The sequence below is a fragment of the Henckelia pumila genome, chromosome 4, assembly GCF_033568475.1.
Source record: "Henckelia pumila isolate YLH828 chromosome 4, ASM3356847v2, whole genome shotgun sequence".
Lineage (NCBI taxonomy): Eukaryota > Viridiplantae > Streptophyta > Magnoliopsida > Lamiales > Gesneriaceae > Henckelia > Henckelia pumila.
Genome location: NC_133123.1, coordinates 151,519,867 through 151,539,008, shown reverse-complemented (window position 1 = coordinate 151,539,008; position 19,142 = coordinate 151,519,867). Strand labels below are relative to the sequence as shown.

General features: G+C 36.9%; 3 protein-coding genes across 6 annotated transcripts in view; 1 reads left to right on the top strand and 2 right to left on the bottom strand.

Moving 5' to 3' along the window:
• The window catches only part of LOC140862926 (1-acyl-sn-glycerol-3-phosphate acyltransferase BAT2, chloroplastic-like), a 76,895-nt gene extending 75,707 nt beyond the window's left edge, over positions 1-1,188 (top strand). Inside the window, exons 6-7 of one of the 4 annotated variants that reach the window (XM_073265955.1) lie at positions 128-229; positions 722-1,188. In XM_073265955.1, coding sequence (XP_073122056.1) covers positions 128-229; positions 722-928 — 309 coding nt within the window. In that variant the 3' untranslated portion in view covers positions 929-1,188. The remainder of the gene's footprint in view (positions 1-127; positions 230-721) is intronic. The other 3 variants (XM_073265954.1, XM_073265952.1, XM_073265951.1) reach the window with 3 other exon arrangements.
• A 397-nt stretch (positions 1,189-1,585) lies between these two features.
• On the bottom strand, positions 1,586-4,293 carry LOC140862076 (putative late blight resistance protein homolog R1A-3). The gene has a single exon (XM_073265079.1). It carries the CDS (start codon positions 4,256-4,258, stop codon positions 1,586-1,588), a length of 2,673 nt encoding a protein of 890 aa, XP_073121180.1. The 5' UTR covers positions 4,259-4,293.
• A 1,564-nt stretch (positions 4,294-5,857) lies between these two features.
• On the bottom strand, positions 5,858-7,934 carry LOC140867509 (putative late blight resistance protein homolog R1A-3). Its single transcript, XM_073272586.1, has 2 exons — positions 7,880-7,934; positions 5,858-7,534 (listed from the first exon to the last, which is right to left on the bottom strand). The coding sequence occupies exon 2, from the start codon at positions 6,857-6,859 to the stop codon at positions 5,957-5,959; it is 903 nt and encodes a 300-aa protein (XP_073128687.1). The 5' UTR covers positions 6,860-7,534; positions 7,880-7,934; the 3' UTR covers positions 5,858-5,956.
• Positions 7,935-19,142: the final 11,208 nt, after the last annotated feature.

The following is a 19,142-nucleotide window of genomic DNA, read 5'->3' as shown; positions in this document are numbered from 1 at the left end:
TCATCTACTGATTTATGAAATTGGAGATATCCTCCTCCTTTTAAGTTATTTTTGGCATCTTTCAATACATCTATCGACTCTCCTTTACACTCAAGCAACTTTATTTTTGTTCATTTGTTGAACTTAGGACTGCCTTAAGCAATGCATGGCCCTTATCAAGAAGGGAGCATCAGTTTTCTTCTTCCCTGAGGGCACTCGAAGTAAAGATGGGAAATTAGGTCCTTTCAAGGTAAATTTATTGCCCTGCCTTGAGTTATTTGCTAAGATTGTTACTTAAACTTGGGCATCTGGGCTCTAAATTGTTGTGAAAAATTTCAATTGTTATATGTTTGATGAAATTGTTTTTCACAGGCCTCATATACATTTATAGGAACCATACATTGTCAAATCCTAGAGGTGGAAAAACAGTTGAGTTCAAATAATACAAATTTCACAAATTCTAATTCTTCCCTAATGAACAACCTTGAAAACAATTAATGTTCTGAAGTATGTTCATTTCTCGAACTTGTCATAAAATTCACAGTATATTCTTGACCAAGGGGAAGATACTGATGATAAAAGATTCAAAAGCATATATGGAATTATAACTTTTGATCAATTTTTGGCATGTCGACCTGCCATACCATGATTGTTATATCAACAATCATTGTGTACTCTCTAAAATTGGTTATGTTTGTTTCTCTCACGTGTGTGGTATTGCGCCAATGATTTATTTATGTAGAAAGGTGCATTCAGCGTTGCGGCAAAGACTGGAGTACCCATTGTTCCAATTAGCCTGATTGGAACAGGTGAAATCATGCCCCCAGGATTTGAGGGTAGGTTGAATCCAGGATCATTGAAAATTATCGTTCACCCGTCTATAGTAGGAAACAATCCAGATACACTTTGTACTGAAGCTAGAAATTTAATTGCCAGTGGGCTTAATTGACATGGTTGATCCAAATTTACTGTTTTTGCCATACCTTCAAGAAACAAGGACCGCGATCGTGCGAACCGATCATATGACAACTATAGACAGATAAAAGTTTGAGAGAGTAAGTTTAGGATCGGTGAAAGCCATCATTCAATTTCAACAGTTTATTGTTGGTTGCAATTTAACGTAGAATTTCTGGTTATTTTTATATATGCATGCGTGCACCCATTAAAATTGCCACAAATACTTTACGTGGGCTCTTTTTGTCTTTTTTGCTATACAATTACTCAACTTTATAAAATTGTTGGCTAATTTGATAAATATTTTGTCAGATTCCAAAAATATTCCGCGGCAGCACAACCAACCAATGTGTATTTTGGGGTAATTTTGTAATTTTAAATATAATGTGTAACCGCGTCTTTGAATAACATGAATTGAAGACCAAATTCAGATTCTTACAGAATTAAAATCAAGTTAAAATGTCAATTACATGGTAGCGAATCCCACCAAATTCAGATTCTTACAGAATTAAAATCAAGTTAAAATGTCAATTACATGGTAGCGAATCCCCTTCCCAGTACATTTGGATCAATAGTCGAAACCAAATATCTTCGATATAAAAAAAATTCAAATTCTTGCAACCCCTCTTTCAAATGCTACCATAATAATTATTCAAAACAAAACCTTAACGACACGAACTTGGAAAGAATCATTTCCATTCTCATGATGTTGCTGCTCTATTTCTTTGGCTGAATTCACTAATGACTCTGTGCAGTTCTGTAATTCAATGAGTTGAAGTGAATCCATTTCTCCTACACCACAAGGGATTTCATCAATCCACAGTGCATGCTTGAGAATCAAGCTTTCAAGGCTAGGGAAGTGCTCTTTTTCCACTTCCCACTTCACCAAATAATCCAACGTAGAAAAAAAGTACTTGAGTCGAAGAAATTGACCTTCCACTGGGGTCCACTCAGAAGCATCAGCGCCTGGAGTGTCGATCACCTCAAGCACTTGTAGATTTGGGAGCGACCCGATTATGTCCATTCTTTCCCAAGGCAAAGGAATTCCGTTGAGAGTTAACTTTACAAGACTCGCTGGAAAAGCATGGTTCCATGTCATTGAGGGATTACTGCTGACAGAGACTTGTAACTCCTGGAGGTTTTGTAGACGAAAAAGATTGTCGAGATTTAAGTCGTCCCAACCGCCTTTCGGCGTGGCAAAAACAACTTTCAGTTTCTTTAGATTCACAACTAGTTTAATGGCCTCTTCTGTGAATCTGTAATTGACCACAGTCTCAAGTGTTTGTAGATCACTCTGGTGAAGTACAACAGGGCTTCTGTTAGAGGCGAAAGATAAACGAACCGGGGCATTCGTGATCAGATGTCTTAACTTGGGCATCTCCAAAATTTCACAGGGTATTCGCAATCGTCTGATGTTAAATATATGAGCAATGATTGTCTCAAGATTGGGAAGTCTAGATATTGAGGCAGGAAATCCATGGGGGCACGACGTCTCGTCTAATCTAAAAGCAATGTACCTTAAGTTGACGAATGTTGAGATTATATCAGAGAAATTCGGCCAAGTTGCTTCTGGTGCATCCAAGATACTGAGGCGCCTACAATATATGAATAATCTTGTCGTATAATACCTATCAGAGAAAAGTAGAACAGAACGTATGCTTGAAACTGGTATCATCCATTCCTGGAAGTCGTGCTTGCAATGAATTCTGAGGCGACGATTTCGATTCTCTAAGAATTCTTTTATGGCATTCCATTTGGATGAAACAAGAGAAAGAAACCTCTCTTCGTCAGCTTTTTTTATGCAAATATCCCTCAACATGTCATGGATCCCAACAATTTCGAGTTTTCCATCTGGTCCTTTTTGGCTCACTAAGAGCAAACTTCTGTTCACAAGATCCTCCAAATAACTTTCTCCCACATCTTCCAAGCACTTGGAGTGATCACTTGGTTTAAGAAACCCCTCCGCCACCCACAACTTGATTAGCTTAGAAACATCGATTTGAGAATCTTCTGGAAAAGCTGCGATGTAGAGGAAACATGGCTTTAATCGAAGAGGTAACTGATCATAACTCAGACATAAGATCTTTGAGCATTGCAGCTCAATTGTGGGTTCCTTTGAACTAATGTTTTCCGAGATATTTTCCCAAGTTTCTTCTTTTGTCAGGTTGCCGGAAGACAGGAGTAATCCTGCAACCACCACGATGGTAAGCGGAAGTCCCCTGCAATTTCTTGCAATCTTCTTCCCAATTTCCATCAGTTGAAGAGGACACGACTCTTGCCCGAATATCCTTTCCTTAAGTAGCTTCCAGCTTTGATCTTCGTTCAAAACATTCATTTGGTGGAACCAAGTACAAGAAGATCCTGCAGCATGAATAGCAATATCAGAAAGCCTAGTAGTAAGCAAGATCCGACTTGTACTACCATCGTTCGGAAAATTCAGCTTCAAATCATCCCAAGCCTTGGTACTCCATATATCATCGATCACAATGAGATATCGCCTACCCACGAGATTTTGGTAAACTAGTTTTGCTAATTGGGCATCGCTTGCACGGGATAGTTCATCATGATGAGTGGAAAGTTTCTCAAAAGATAGAAGAAGCTGTAAAAGAATCCCTCTTCGTTGATATTCACTAGACACCGTGACCCAAGCGCAGACGTCGAAATGTTGAGCAAGAAGTGAATCCTCGTAAGCTTTTCTAGCCAGAGTCGTCTTCCCAATTCCTCCCATCCCGACAATTGGGATGATCTGGAGCTTAGTTGGACCTTCGTATAACTGTTCTTTGATTGCATCCAATTCATCATCAAAACCCACCACCATTTTCTTGGGGACTGTGGATGAATGATCATCAACAGGAGAGGAATGAGTTCTGGAACGAAGATCTTGATCCGCAGCGTCTCTGTTCTTCATCTTCACCACCTCTTCCCATATAAAATGAATCCTTTCAACAGCTATGTTTAAATCTTGATCCAATGCCATCTTCTCCGACGAACTATAATTTGCTGATATCGAACACAGATACGATTCCATGAAATCTTGAGCTTCATACGCAGCTCTTCGGATTTCATCTCCCAAAAGAGCTATAGCTCCGCTGTACTTGTCGGAATAATCCTCGAGGAAAGTGAGGATAAAATGAACCTTTTCATGGAGGGAGACATTTTTTTCTTTGTACTTTTCGAAATGCAGAATCTGGTGTAGCGATCGAGCAAGGGAAAGAAGCGCAGCGTAAACGGCCATGGGAGACAAAGATAGATGAAGGGGCATATATACAAATGAGAGAGACGTTGGAATGCATGAATTTGTATCACTTAATCGATCATTTTGCATGTGGCGAACAAACAGCAGCTGGCTTATGTGTTATTTTATTTTATTTAAGTAATGTACTATTTTTATTTTTATTTTGTTTTTTTGTTTAACAAAAGAGCCCATACACATTATTTTTTTGGTAAACTCATGGACACCACACTAGCCAAATTAAACCAAATTAGATAAGTTCATTCGTCAAAAGTTCACATGCTCTACCATTAATTAACTACGTTATGTACTATTTATTTATTTATTAGTCAAGTTGATGTAGTTTTGTTTAATTATTATTAGCAAATGAATAAAAATAATTAAGGATTTAAAACATTGTCGATTAACCTATTTAATTAAGTAATCATCTAGCATGTGAGGATTTTTTTAAAATATTAAATGGAGACTTTCTCCATCGTTTCAGGTTCTGGTTTAGAGGCGATATATTTATTTTTTATTCTTGTTTGTTAAGGATACCACATATATTTGCCTGGGCAGCAAGTTATAAAAATTTAGATTTTCGTTCGTAGGGTGGTTGCCTGGTTGGATGCATGCATGTAATCTAAGGTCATCTTAATTGATTACGTTTTTTTTTTTTTTTTTTTTTGTGAAGGAACCAATTATCTAATCACTACACTAAAAGAAATATTCTCTATTATTTTATTTACAACTAATAATTTATTCCACAAATATTTATTAACTTAATTAAATATCAATACATTAATTATATTTAATTAATTTTTATAATGATATTGATTTAAACAATTAACTAATTTAAATTACTAATTAAAAAAATATTACTTTAAGAAATTTATATAATAAATTTAAAAATTGCATGGTATGTATAATCTTTTTACAGATTTCATTGTTATATACTTTCATCCGATTTCTCGATTATATAGTCCTGGTTTTTCACACATATTAAGAAAAATCATTTGAAAAATAAATTATATACAAACTTTCCACTTTATCCCTATTTAATTTATTCAAAAAATGATTGCTCATTTTCAAAGTGTAATTTTAATAGAGATATATTAGTAAAAAGAAATATAAAAATATTATTAAATATAGTTGAAGTCTATATATTTGACACAGATAAAAAAAAATGTGACCTATATAATTGAGACCGAAGGAGTAGCATATTAACTAATTAAAATTAGATTATTTTAAACAAATAAATATGTATGTTCCATGATATATGTATGTATCTGCTGAGTTTTATATTTTCCAAAATATTTTCCCAAAATCCTAGCTGGTTCCATGATATATGTATGTTGCCAGTAGAAACTACTCCTAACATGTTTCAAAATTTTAGTTCACAGAGCCGCGGCCTAAGAATCCAATATAACATAGAAACTTAACTAACAGACAAAAACAATGAACGACAATGATTTTATGCAGGAAGGAGAAGCTCTTCCGCTTGTAAATGTTGAATTCACTTGTGGGATCAAACTTGTAATCTTTAGTATGATGGACGAGAACTTGGAAAGCGTCGTTTCCATTTTCATGCAAAAGGACAGTCTCTGTTGGGCATCATGTGTCTTACATATATATATGGCTACACAATATGGGAATACTGAATACTCTATAACATATATACTTTGAAGTACTTAAAATAGAGACAGCAGAGGAAAATATTCAACTTTCACAATGCAAATGACACGCCCACTCTAAATAAGCTAACAGAAATAGTACACATAACATGAATGATCATGAATGATAATGGTAATTTTATGGAGCACGGAGAAGATCTTCCCAGCCCATGCGCTTGTAAATCGGGAATTCACTTGACAAACCAGACTTGTAATCTTTGGAATTATGGACAAGAACTCGAAAAGCTTCGTTTCCATTTTCGTGTTGCTGCTCCTGAATTCGCTCTGCTGAATCCACTAATGATTTATAACAGCTGAACAGTTCAATGCGTTGAAGTGAATCTATCTCTCCTATACCACAGGGGATCTCGTCGATAGAATATACTTCCCAAAGAATCAAGCTTTCAAGGCTTGGGAAGTGCACTTTCTCCGCTTCCCAACTCACCAGACGATCTAAGGAAGAATGTAAGTGCTTGAGACAAAGAAATTGGCCTTTCACAGGAGTCCATTTGGAACCTCCGGTGCCTGCGATTTTGGTCATCCGGAGCACTTCAAGATTCGGGAGTGACCCGATTATGGTCATGTTTTCCCAAAGGAAAGGAACTCCTTGTAGAGTGAGCATCTTCAAACTGATTGGGAATGCATGGTTCCATGTTATGGAGTGGCTACTGTCAGGCAAGTTGTTCACCGAAACATGCAATTCTTTGAGATTTCGCAGATGGAAAAGATTTTCGAGCTTAAAATCATCCCAATTATGATGGTGCTTCATATCATATTTCACCCTCAATTTGCTGAGATTCACAGGTAGTACTTTCACTACATCTTCGGTGAATGTGAAATCAACCACTGTCTCAAGTGTTCGTAGATCACTTTCACCACTCATTCCTATGTTAGAGGGATATGATAAACGAAAATGCTTGCCCATGATCAAATGCCTCAACTGCGGCATGCCCCAGATTTCATAGGGCACGGGGGATAAACGACTCCATCCGACGTAAGTTTCAATAGCAATTATAGTCTCGAGATTGGGAAGTTTGGACATTGAGATAGGAAAACCATTGGGGGATGATTTCACACAAATAATCTTGTGTTCACATATCTATCAGTGAAAACTAGAACTGAACGTACACTTTGATTTTGTATTCGTTTTTCCTGATGACTCTGTGAATAATGAATACTGAGACGGCAATTTGGATTCTTCACATCTTTGTTTAGCAGTTTTCGTTTTTTCGAGACTTCATACAGAAACCCTTCTTCTATAGCTTTTGTTATACAGACATCCCTCAACAGATCATGAATTCCAACTTTTTTGAGCTTCCCATACAGTTCTTTCTCGCTCGCAAGGATCAAACTTCGATTCACAAGATCATCCAAATACTCCTCCCCCACGTCTTTCATCACCATAATCATCGTTGTATTTCTTGAAAGATTGAAGAAGCTCCGCAAGAATCTTTCTTCTTTCATACTCTGCAGACACTGTAATCCACGCACAGATGTCAAAGTGGTGAGCAAAGAGCGAATCCTTGTAAGCTCTTCTGGCTAGAGTCGTCTTCCCGATTCCTCCCATCCCCACAATCGGGATAACTTGGAGCTTAGCCGAATCTTCGTATATCCCTTCTTTGATTGCATTCAAGTCATCTTCACCACTTGGGTCTTATCTTTCATTAAAGAGACCACCTCTTCCAGAACAGGAACCATGAATGGGCAAGGACAACACCTAAAAAGATCAAAAGCTGAATCGAGTTCAATATAATTTTAAGTGAGAAATTGACAGCACTCAACATCCATACTAGCTCAAGCAAGATTAAATTTATACATTCCATCTTTCTCCTCCCTAACTTGAATTAAATACATCGCTTTAACACATTCAATCTTCTCCCCCCGACCTAAACAAAATCTATCACTTTTCACCAAAATCAAACAACAAATTTTGAGTATTTAAATTTAAAATTAAAAAACTAATAATTCAAATACGAGACTCACGATTTCGAGAAGGATTCTTGGAAAAGTTCATTTTATGGGGTGGAAGACAAAAGAAGATTAAAAAAATTTAAATGCTCACCCGTAAAGAAAACAGACGATTTCTTGCATAAACAATCGAAGAGCGACGATTTGTGATGGGGCTCGAGTGCAAAACAAGCACTCACAACCTCCACTTTATTGTCCCAGCTAAGGTTACAGGCCCTCGCAATTGAACCCGCAAACAAACAAGTGTGAAAGTGATTTATAAATAACAAATTATTTATTGAATTCTCAATGTTAGAACAAATATATTTATGGATATAATTATAAATATTATGTGTTTTATTAAATTCTAATTATTTTACCATTGCAAAAAACTCTAATAATTATCTATGATAGATTTAAAATTCCTGCGTACACGCCTACTTCTAACAACCACGTAGTCAACAAGATCCGACTTCCGCTACCATTGTCAGGAAATATCCTTCAAATCATCACAATCCTTGGTACTCCATATGTCATCAATCACTAGGAGATACCGCCTACCCAAGAGAGTTTGGTACACTCGTTTCGCCAATTGGGATTCGCTCTCACCATATTGTTCATCACCATCATCATCGGTGTATTTCTTGAAAGATTAAAGAAGCTCCGCAAGAATCTCTCCTCTTTCATACTCTGCAGACACTGTAATCCACGCACAGATGTCAAAGTGCTGAGCAAAGAGCGAATCCTCGTAAGTTCTTCTAGCTAGAGTCGACTCGTCTTCCCGATTCCTCCCATCCCAACAATCGGGATAACATGGAGCTTAGCCGAATCTTCATATAGCCCTTCTTTGATTGCGTTCAAGTCTTCTTCGAATCCCACAAGCAAGTTCTTGGTAGTGATTTTGAATGCCGATTAATGGTCGACAGGAGAAGAATGCGAATCAACGGGCCGGAGATATTCCGCTGCATCGCTGTTCTTGATCTTCATAGCATCTTCCCAGATAAAACGAATCCTTTCCAGTGCCATGTTAAGGTGTTCATCCAAGGGAACGGCATCGCAATTAGTCAAGCTTTCCATGATTCTTGTCTGAATAATCTTTCCGAAGAAAGCGACGATGAAATCAACCTTTTCAATGAGGGAAATTAAGGATTATTTATTTGTGAAGAGGATCATTAATACGCTGTTTAAGGTTCAAAATATGGTGTAGTGATCCAGCAGCTGAAAGAAGCGCAGCATAAACAGCAGCGGCCATTGGAGACAAAGATGGTGGGTGGATAAGTTACATCCTACGTATAGAGTCACTGTCTTGAGATAGATTTAATGATGAATATTTATCAATAAATGTGAGATCCATTATTTTTTAGTGAACCCCGTATGTATTGATAAATGAGGACAGAAGACTCTTAGATCTATCATGGAGTAGGTTGAAATAAACCTGGTGGAAGCACCGAAATTAGCTGAGTGTGTGTTTTTTGTATCTTTATTATTTCTTTAATTAATCATATATTTAACATGGAAAACAGATGTTAGCATTATTTATTTAAATATTTAATCACATCATCATTAAGCAAACAGAAGAGCGTTCTAATCTCTTTCCAAAAAAGTAAAAGAAAAAGAAAATTAGGAAAAAGAAAGAGAAGAGAAGAGAATTCTAATCATTTCACTAATAAGATTAACTTTATATTTCTTCAAGAAAAAGATTAACCTTATACATGTTGCATGTCAAAGGGATAGATTTGATTTATATTTAATAAAAAATAATTTTTTTGTTTTATAAAATATGTAAACCGAGATAGATAAAGGTAAAATTTTAGTTAGGATATAAAAATAAATATATATTTTTATTATATATAATAATATTATTATTATAATAATATATCAATATGCATTAATGGCTTTAATTGAATTGCAATTAGTGAATCAATTAATTACATATTAACTAAATACTTGCACTTCGTTTACATTCATTTAATTTGATTTATCCCTTAAAATAATATCAATTTTAAAATCCTAAAAAAAATATATCAACAATTTCATCTTTTAAATAATTTATAAAATTTTAAAAAAAAATTGTTACCAATGTATTTGCACTTCAATTTTATTTATAATGCTACTATAATAATTCAAGAAAAAAAAAGCGACGTGAAGCCAAAAAAACACATAATTTAAAGTTTAGACTTTTTCAAAAATAAAAATGTTATTTCATTACCTATGATAGAGAGAAAGTTTCAAATTGTGAGATACCAATTTTTTTATTTTTATTCTATAGTATTATTTACTAGATTGAAATTAGTTTTGGATATAAATGTAAAAGTAAGATATTAGTTGGGGCATAAAATGAAGAAAACAAATTGTGGTTATGTCTTTATGACTTGCTAATATACTATATTGATTTGATTAATAATTAAAAAATGAAATTGATTATTTATTAATTGAAAATAAAATGAAAGTCAACGTGTGTAACTGGCAAGTTGCAATTTGGTGAAAATTGAAATCGGTAAAAACGTATTTGATAGTGTGTATGCAATATTAGATTAATTATATAGAATAATATTTTTTTTATTGTGTGAATGAAATATTAGATCAATTATATGAATAATTAATTAAAATATAAATTATAGAGTTTTGATACAATGGACAACCATATGTGCACTTATATGAGTAACAGCTGACGTGACACTTTATACATCTAATCATTGATTATCACGTCAACTGTTGTCCATATAGATACTCATGATGGTTGCACATTATATCAAAACTAATGAATTATACATACAACGATATTTTAAAATTATTAAATGCTAAAAACAATAAAAAATGTTATTTTAAATAATAATAACAATAAACATAAAACAGATTTAGAAAAAATGCTATTTTAAATAATAATAACAAAACATAAAACAGATTTAGAAAAAAATGATCGATCTTCAATGCTCCAAAATTTCTTCAGTAATTCTCTATGTATTTTGCTCTCTACGTTTTACTCTCTTATCTCTCGTATCTCTTCTCTCTTGATCGGTCCATGCACTCCCTTTTATAGATCTTCAATCATATAACTATCTGGTTATAAAAATAAGAAATCTTACGCGCGGAGCACATTTATATTACTAGTATATATATATATATATATATAAACAAAGAAATTAAGACAACTTTCAATTAATAACTTTTTTTTAGTTTAGGACATGAATTAAATGTAACAATTAATCTACCTTGAATAAATAAATGGATACAAATTAGTTATTCATGACTAATCTATAAAATGACATGAAAAACCTTCAATAACCTTGAAAATGATAAAAAAAATTAATTATTAAATGAAATAATGAGAACAAAATTATAAATTCATAATAAAAAATGACACTTATATATATATATATATATATATATATATATATATATATATTATCTATTATCTATTATCTATTACCTATTACTATTATAAATATATGAGTTCCAATTGTAAATTTTCGAATTTGCCCTTATTTATCTTACATAATATTAATTAAATATTTTTATCATTTTCAATGTATTTTTTGGTTTTTCCTTTCATTTTCTAGATTAGTCTAGAGTAATTAAATTTTTTTATTAATTGTTAACATTTAATTCATGTCTTAAATTAAAAAAAAAGTTATTAATTAATTAATTAATTAATAATTATAAATATATGAGTTCCAATTGTGAATTTTCTAATTTGCCCTTCTTTATTTTACATAATATTAATTAAATATTTTTGTCATTTTCAATGTATTTTTTGGTTTTCCCTTTCATTTTCTATAATAGTCTAGAGTAATTAATTTTTTTATTAATTGTTAACATTTATTTCATGTCTTCAATTAAAAAAAGTTATTAATTAAAATTTATCCTAAATTTTGTGTCTATTTAATTATTCAAAGTAAATTAATTGTTAAATTTAATTCATTTCCTAAACTAAAAAAATTATTATATTAATTGAAATATGTCTTAATTTATTTGTTATAATATATATCTATAAAAGTGACACTTTAGTTATTATCACTTTTCATTTCATAATTAATACTAATGTGTAATATTTTTTTAAAATTTTAGAGACTACAAATATAATCAACAACATCAATATTTTCCTATACAAGTTAAAAAATATGCTCATTTCTAGATTAGTTCAAATTGTCAATTTTCTAATTTGCCCTTATAATCAAATTTTAAGTTGATATTTGTACTACAATATAATAATTGACTAATAGAATCAATTAATACTAATAAAATAAAATAATTATACAAGTAGTTAATAATATTAAGTTAATATGGATAAATTGTTAAAAGAGCAGGACATATCATATTCAATATGATAACTAGACTAAATATGTAGTAACCCGGAACCCATTTTAAGATAATAATATGTTAAACATAATTTAGGGTTGGTAATTGATCTATTTCGGAGTGTTATTGGACTTCGGAAGAAGAATTTGGGCTTTTGACTTTGGGCCAGATCGGAAGCTCCGATCTTAGTTCGGAAGCTCCGATCCTGACCACTTCGGAAGCAGATCGGATGCACGGGGATCGGACGTTCCGATCAGGAACGGAGGTTCCGATCTCCGCCAGCCAGCAATGCTCGATGACTCAGCCGTGAGTTTTGACAAGTGTTGATCGGGGGTTCGATCGAAAGTTCCGATCCCGGAACGGTGGTTCCGATCCCGACGTGTCGGACATGCACAGAATGAGCTGGAATCGGAAGCTCCGATCCCGAGATCGGTGGTTCCGATCGTTGCCGAGATTTTGGCTTTAATAGGGCTCATTTGCTTCAGTTTTGAAATACGAATTTTCGCGTTTCCTTCTTCAGTTATATAGTGTGAGATATACACTTGAGGACCCTATCGGTTAATAGTGAGGTTCTGAAATAACCACGGTGAGGTTATAGTCATTCAGGACTAGCGACTCCAAAGGGCTAACTACGGACGAAGGTATGGTCCGGGAATCTATTTAAGTTTTGGGAGTACTTATTAGCTTAGTTAAGGCTTATAGAATTTATGTAGTGATACGGTGAATTTTTGAATATAGGCTTGGAACCTAGGATCTATTATACTTGAACTAGCCTAGAGGTACGTACACATTGACTGAGATTGCCAGCGAGTATACATGTTTATATGTTGCATTTATTTGGCATTATTATATGGCATGATGTATGATTTACCGTTTTCTATACTCATATGTCATGTGCATATACACGTTGAGCCTATTTCTTGTTATACCTGATTATAGAGCCGCTCAGCTCTATACTCGATAGTCTGTCACTGAGAGTACCGCGACGGCGGGGGCATTTATGTCTGTCTACTCTGGTGTACTAGACGAGTGTGGTTGCACCCAGAGGTTGATCCGTGCGGTGGCAACACTCATATGGAGCCGGTTCTGAGCATGACTTTTCAGATGACCCTGTACCAGTCATCATGTTGCATGCATTATATACATATGTTGACTCATGTTTATGTACTGGGCGTAGCGCTCACGTCCTAGTTGTTATCTTGGACACCCTATTCCATGGGGCAGGTCGCAGGATGGACGGAGCTGGTAGTTCAAGGCAGGACTAGGGAGCAGGAGCTTTGAAAGTTTTTATACAGCACGATTTATTAGCTGTATAATGCTTACTTTTAAGAATTTCGATATGGTTGTATCACTACAGATTTAAGCCTGGATTATATTACTAAGCTGATATGTAAATTATGGATTATGTTTCCGCACGTTTTTACTCTGTTAAGTATTTTGCTGTATTAAGTTTAATGCATGCTATTAGTTGCCAGTTAGTAGGTGATTCCATGCAGGGTCACTACATTTTTGGTATCAGAGCATGCATAGATTTTGGGATTAGTACTTGGGATTTAGTTTAGTCTTGAGTAAATTTTTGCGCATTTGGGATTTTAATGTGCAATTCTTTTCAGGATATGGCTGACGAGAGTCACGGTAGTGTTGGCCAGGGAGGTGGTCATCATCATCGTCGCCATCATCATCATCAGGATGATCAACATCGTCCTCATGAGGGTCGACGTCGCTATACTATTTATAAGTTTATGCAGGTAGGACCGAAACCCTTAGTGGGAGGCGAGAATCCTGAACAAGCTAGAAGCTGGATGTCTAAACTTGAGAGCACGTTCCGAGCTTTTGAGTGTATTGAGGAGCAGAAACTGGAAGTTCTAGAATTCGTTCTAGAGGATAGAGCACGTTTTTGGTGGGATGCCAAAGCTGCTCAGGCACGTACTGAGAGAGGACAGGTGACTTGGGGGGATTTCTGTCGGGAGTTCCAGAAATTATATTTTCCTCCGGCTGTTCGCCAAGCACGATCTATGGAGTTGCTTACTTTGAGGCAAGGATCAATGACTATTGATCAGTATCAGCAACGATTTCTTGATCTGCTACCTTTCAGTCCCCATATCAATGAGAGTGATGCGTCGAAATATGATATCTTTCTGCAAGGTTTGAACCAAGATATCTACTCTCAGGTTGTCGTCTGTGATGACCCGGTGTCTTATGAGACTTTGGTGAACCGTTGCCGTCTTGTGGAGACCAGCAACAGGCGTGGACAGTTGATGATGCCAGCACAGCCTAGTGGATTTGTTGAGCCTCGAGCTCAATCTGTTGTGCCATCTGTACCTACGTCTTCTTCTACTCCTACTACTTCGTCTGGTTCTCGTGGTTCACGAGGTACTTTCCGCTTTGGGAAGAAGAAGAAGAAGGAGGAGTTTTGTAGCCACTGTGGTGGGAAGCATCCTGCAGCTTCATGTCGGAGAGCTACTGGGGCGTGTTATATTTGTGGTCAGCAGGGACATCTGCGGAGAGATTGTCCTCAACGTATGAGTTCTGCTAGTGGATCGGGATCACAGGTTGGATCTCAGGCTTCTACTTTTCCACGTCAGCAGCCAGCACCACAGAGTTCTTCTGGTTTTCGTCCCCAGACTCAAGGGCAGGTGTTTGCTCTGTCTCAGGAGCAGGCTACTGAGGGAAGCGATCGCATGTTGGCAGGTAACTTCTTGATATGTGGTATTCCTGCACTTGTATTAATTGATACGGGAGCATCGCATTCCTTTATTTCTAGTCGCTTCGTTAAGAGACATAGATTACCTTATGTATCATTAGATATGGATTTAGTTGTATCTACTCCGTTGGAGCAGGAGGTAGTAACTAAGCGTCTAGTGATGGGTTGCCTTCTGGAGTTTGAGGGTAATGTGTTATCGGCTAATTTGATGATATTAGCGATGACGGATTTTGACTGTATCTTGGGAATAGATATGCTGACTTTGTATCACGCTACTGTGGATTGTTATCAGCGTCTGGTACAGTTTTATCCTGTTGAGGGTGATAGTTGGTACTTTTATGGTGAGGGTGCGCGACCTCCGATGCCACTTGTTTCGGCTCTGAAGGCATGTCATGTCTTGGAGTCAGGTGGGGAGGGCTACCTCATCTATGCAGTTGATATGTCAATGAGTAGTACGGGTATTGATCAGCTACCGGTTGTCAGCGAGTTTCCTGACGTATTCCCTAATGAGATTCCTGGTTTTTCTCCGGTTCGAGAGGTTGAATTTGGTATTGATCTAGTACCAGGAACTACGCCTATATCCCGAGCACCTTATCGTCTGGCACCGTCAGAGATGAGGGAATTGAAACAGCAGTTGCAAGATCTGCTTGATAAGGGATATATTCGTCCGAGTGTTTCTCCGTGGGGAGCACCTGTTTTGTTTGTCAAGAAGAAGGATGGATCGATGCGATTATGTATTGATTACAGGCAGTTGAATCGTGTCACCATCAAGAATAAGTATCCTTTGCCGCGGATTGATGATCTGTTTGATCAACTACAGGGTACTTCTGTTTATTCGAAGATAGATCTGAGATCTGGATACCATCAGATGCGGGTACAAGACTCAGATATATCTACGACTGCTTTCAGGACCAGATACGGGCATTATGAATTTCTGGTGATGCCATTCGGTTTGACGAATGCACCGGCAGTCTTTATGAATCTGATGAATCAAATATTTCGAGATTATCTGGATAGATTTGTCATCGTCTTCATAGATGATATTCTTGTCTATTCTCATGACAAGGATGAACATGCACAGCATTTGAGGATTGTTCTACAGACGTTACGAGATAAGCAGCTATATGCAAAATTAAGCAAGTGTGAATTCTGGCTTGATCGGGTAGTATTTCTCGGTCATGTGATTTCTAATGAAGGGATATCTGTTGATCCTAGTAAGATAGAGGCAGTGCTGAACTGGTCTCGACCGACGACGGTTGCTGAGATTCGTAGTTTCTTGGGTCTAGCGGGATATTACCGTCGGTTCATCGAGAATTTTTCACAGTTGGCCAGGCCTTTGACTCAGCTTACACAGAAAGATGTTGCCTTCATTTGGTCCTCGGATTGTGAGGAGTCATTTCACGAGCTGCGTAGACGTCTTACTACTGCACCTGTGCTAGCTCTACCTTCTGGATCAGGAGGTTATGTTGTCTATACTGATGCCTCTGGTCAGGGGTTAGGATGTGTTTTGACACAGCATGGACATGTTATTGCCTATGCTTCTCGACAGTTAAAGTTGCATGAGAGTAATTATCCAGTGCATGATCTTGAGTTAGCCGCCATTGTATTTGCGCTCAAGATTTGGAGACATTATCTTTATGGCGAGAAATTTGAGATATTTACGGATCACAAGAGTTTGAAGTATTTATTCACTCAGGCAGAGTTGAATATGCGACAAAGACGCTGGATGGATCTCCTGAAGGATTATGATTGTGAAATCAAATATCATCCAGGTTCTGCTAATCTTACTGCTGATGCCTTAAGTCGGCAGGTAAGACTGTCTACACTTCAGACTAATGAAATATCTCATATGATTCAAGAATGCTGTTCATTGAGTTTTACGCTCAAGCACAAGAAAGGGAGGAATATGATTCGTTTGTATACTATTCTATCTGAGCCGGTATTGTATTCTCGGATCAGAAATGCTCAGATATCTGATGTTAAGACTCAGCGATTGGCACGTCTAGCCAATGGAGTTAATACATCTGGATTCCATTTTCAGGCAGATAGTTTATTGTGCCTATCCAATAGAGTGGTTGTACCTAATGTTGCGGAGCTCAGGAATGATATTCTATCTCAAGCTCACAGGAGTCGATTATCAGTTCATCCTGGAAGTATGAAAATGTATAAGGACTTGCGAACTAGATTCTGGTGGAAGGGAATGAAACGAAGTGTTTATCAGTTTGTTTCGAGATGTTTGGTTTGTCAACAGGTCAAAGCTGAACATCGACGACCAGGTGGATTACTGCAGAATCTTGAGATTCCCGAATGGAAGTGGGAACACGTGACTATGGATTTTGTCACCCACTTACCTATGACGTCACGTCAGTGTGATGCTATCTGGGTTGTCGTTGACCGTTTGACAAAATCAGCATATTTCATTCCTTATAACCGGGAGTATTCTTATGATCGCATGGCACGCTTATATATCCAGGAGATTGTGCGATTACATGGGATTCCAGTGAGTATCGTCAGTGATAGAGATCCGCGATTTACTTCACGTTTTTGGGGTAGTTTTCAGGAAGCGTTGGGTACCACTCTGAGTTTGAGAATTGCGTATCATCCGGAGACTGACGGGCAGTCAGAGCGCACTATTCGTACGCTGGAGGATATGCTACGTTCTTCTGTCATGGATTTTGGCTTATCTTGGCAGGATCAGTTACCTTTGATTGAATTTGCCTACAATAACAGTTATCATCGTAGTATTGATATGGCACCTTTCGAGGCATTGTATGGTCGACGGTGTCGTACTCCGTTATTCTGGGATGAAGTCGGGGAACGGCAAGTCGAGGGTCCTGAATTGGTGCAGCAGATTGTAGACAAGGTAGATTTGATCAAGCATAGGATAAAAGTTGCTCAAGATAGACAAGCCAGTTATGCGAATATTCGCCGCAGGCCACTTCAGTTTGAGCCTGGTGAATATGTTTTTCTGCGAGTATCACCTTTCAGGAAGGTGATGAGATTCGGTGTAAAAGGCAAGTTGTCTCCTCGTTACATTGGGCCTTTCCAGATACTGGAGAAGATCGGAGATGTTGCTTATCGTTTGGCTTTACCGCCATCTCTTTCCAGTATACACAATGTTTTTCATGTGTCGTTGCTTCGACAGTACATAGCTGATGAATCTCATGTGATTCAATCTACTGATATTCAGCTAGAGCCAGATCTGTCTTTTGTTGAACGACCAATCTGTATCCTAGACAGGAAGGAGAAAGTTCTTCGGAACAAGACTATACCACTTGTGATGGTACAGTGGCAGCGCCGAGGCGTTGAAGAAGCAACTTGGGAAACTGAGAGTCGTATGCGAGCAGAATATCCTGAGTTGTTTGCTTTGTATTTTTGATTACCATATAAGATGTAATTACCGTTGTTGTAATAAGACATGGTTTGTTGTTTCATATTGTTATCTTGATTTATCTTTAGATGTTATTTCGCGGACGAAATATCTAAAGGTGGGGAGAATGTAGTAACCCGGAACCCATTTTAAGATAATAATATGTTAAACATAATTTAGGGTTGGTAATTGATCTATTTCGGAGTGTTATTGGACTTCGGAAGAGGAATTTGGGCTTTTGACTTTGGGCCAGATCGGAAGCTCCGATCCCAGTTCGGAAGCTCCGATCCTGACCACTTCGGAAGCAGATCGGATGCACGGGGATCGGACGTTCCGATCAGGAACGGAGGTTCCGATCTCCGCCAGCCAGCAATGCTCGATGACTCAGCCGTGAGTTTTGACAAGTGTTGATCGGGGGTTCGATCGGAAGTTCCGATCCCGGAACGGTGGTTCCGATCCCGACGTGTCGGACATGCACAGAATGAGCTGGAATCGGAAGCTCCGATCCCGAGATCGGTGGTTCCGATCGTTGCCGAGATTTTGGCTATAAATAGGGCTCATTTGCTTCAATTTTGAAATACGAATTTCCGCGTTTCCTTCTTCAGTTATATAGTGTGAGATATACACTTGAGGGCCCTATCGGTTAATAGTGAGGTTCTGAAATAACCACGGTGAGGTTATAGTCATTCAGGACTAGCGACTCCAAAGGGCTAACTACGGACGAAGGTATGGTCCGGGAATCTATTTAAGTTTTGGGAGTACTTATTAGCTTAGTTAAGGCTTATAGAATTTATGTAGTGATACGGTGAATTTTTGAATATAGGCTTGGAACCTAGGATCTATTATACTTGAACTAGCCTAGAGGTACGTACACATTGACTGAGATTGCCAGCGAGTATACATGTTTATATGTTGCATTTATTTGGCATTATTATATGGCATGATGTATGATTTACCGTTTTCTATACTCATATGTCATGTGCATATACACGTTGAGCCTATTTC

Bases quoted from the DNA above. Each gene is read 5' to 3' on its own strand.
- LOC140862076 (XM_073265079.1), bottom strand. From the start codon at position 4,258: ATGCAAAATGATCGATTAAGTGATACAAATTCATGCATTCCAACGTCT.
- LOC140867509 (XM_073272586.1), bottom strand. From the start codon at position 6,859: ATGTCCAAACTTCCCAATCTCGAGACTATAATTGCTATTGAAACTTAC.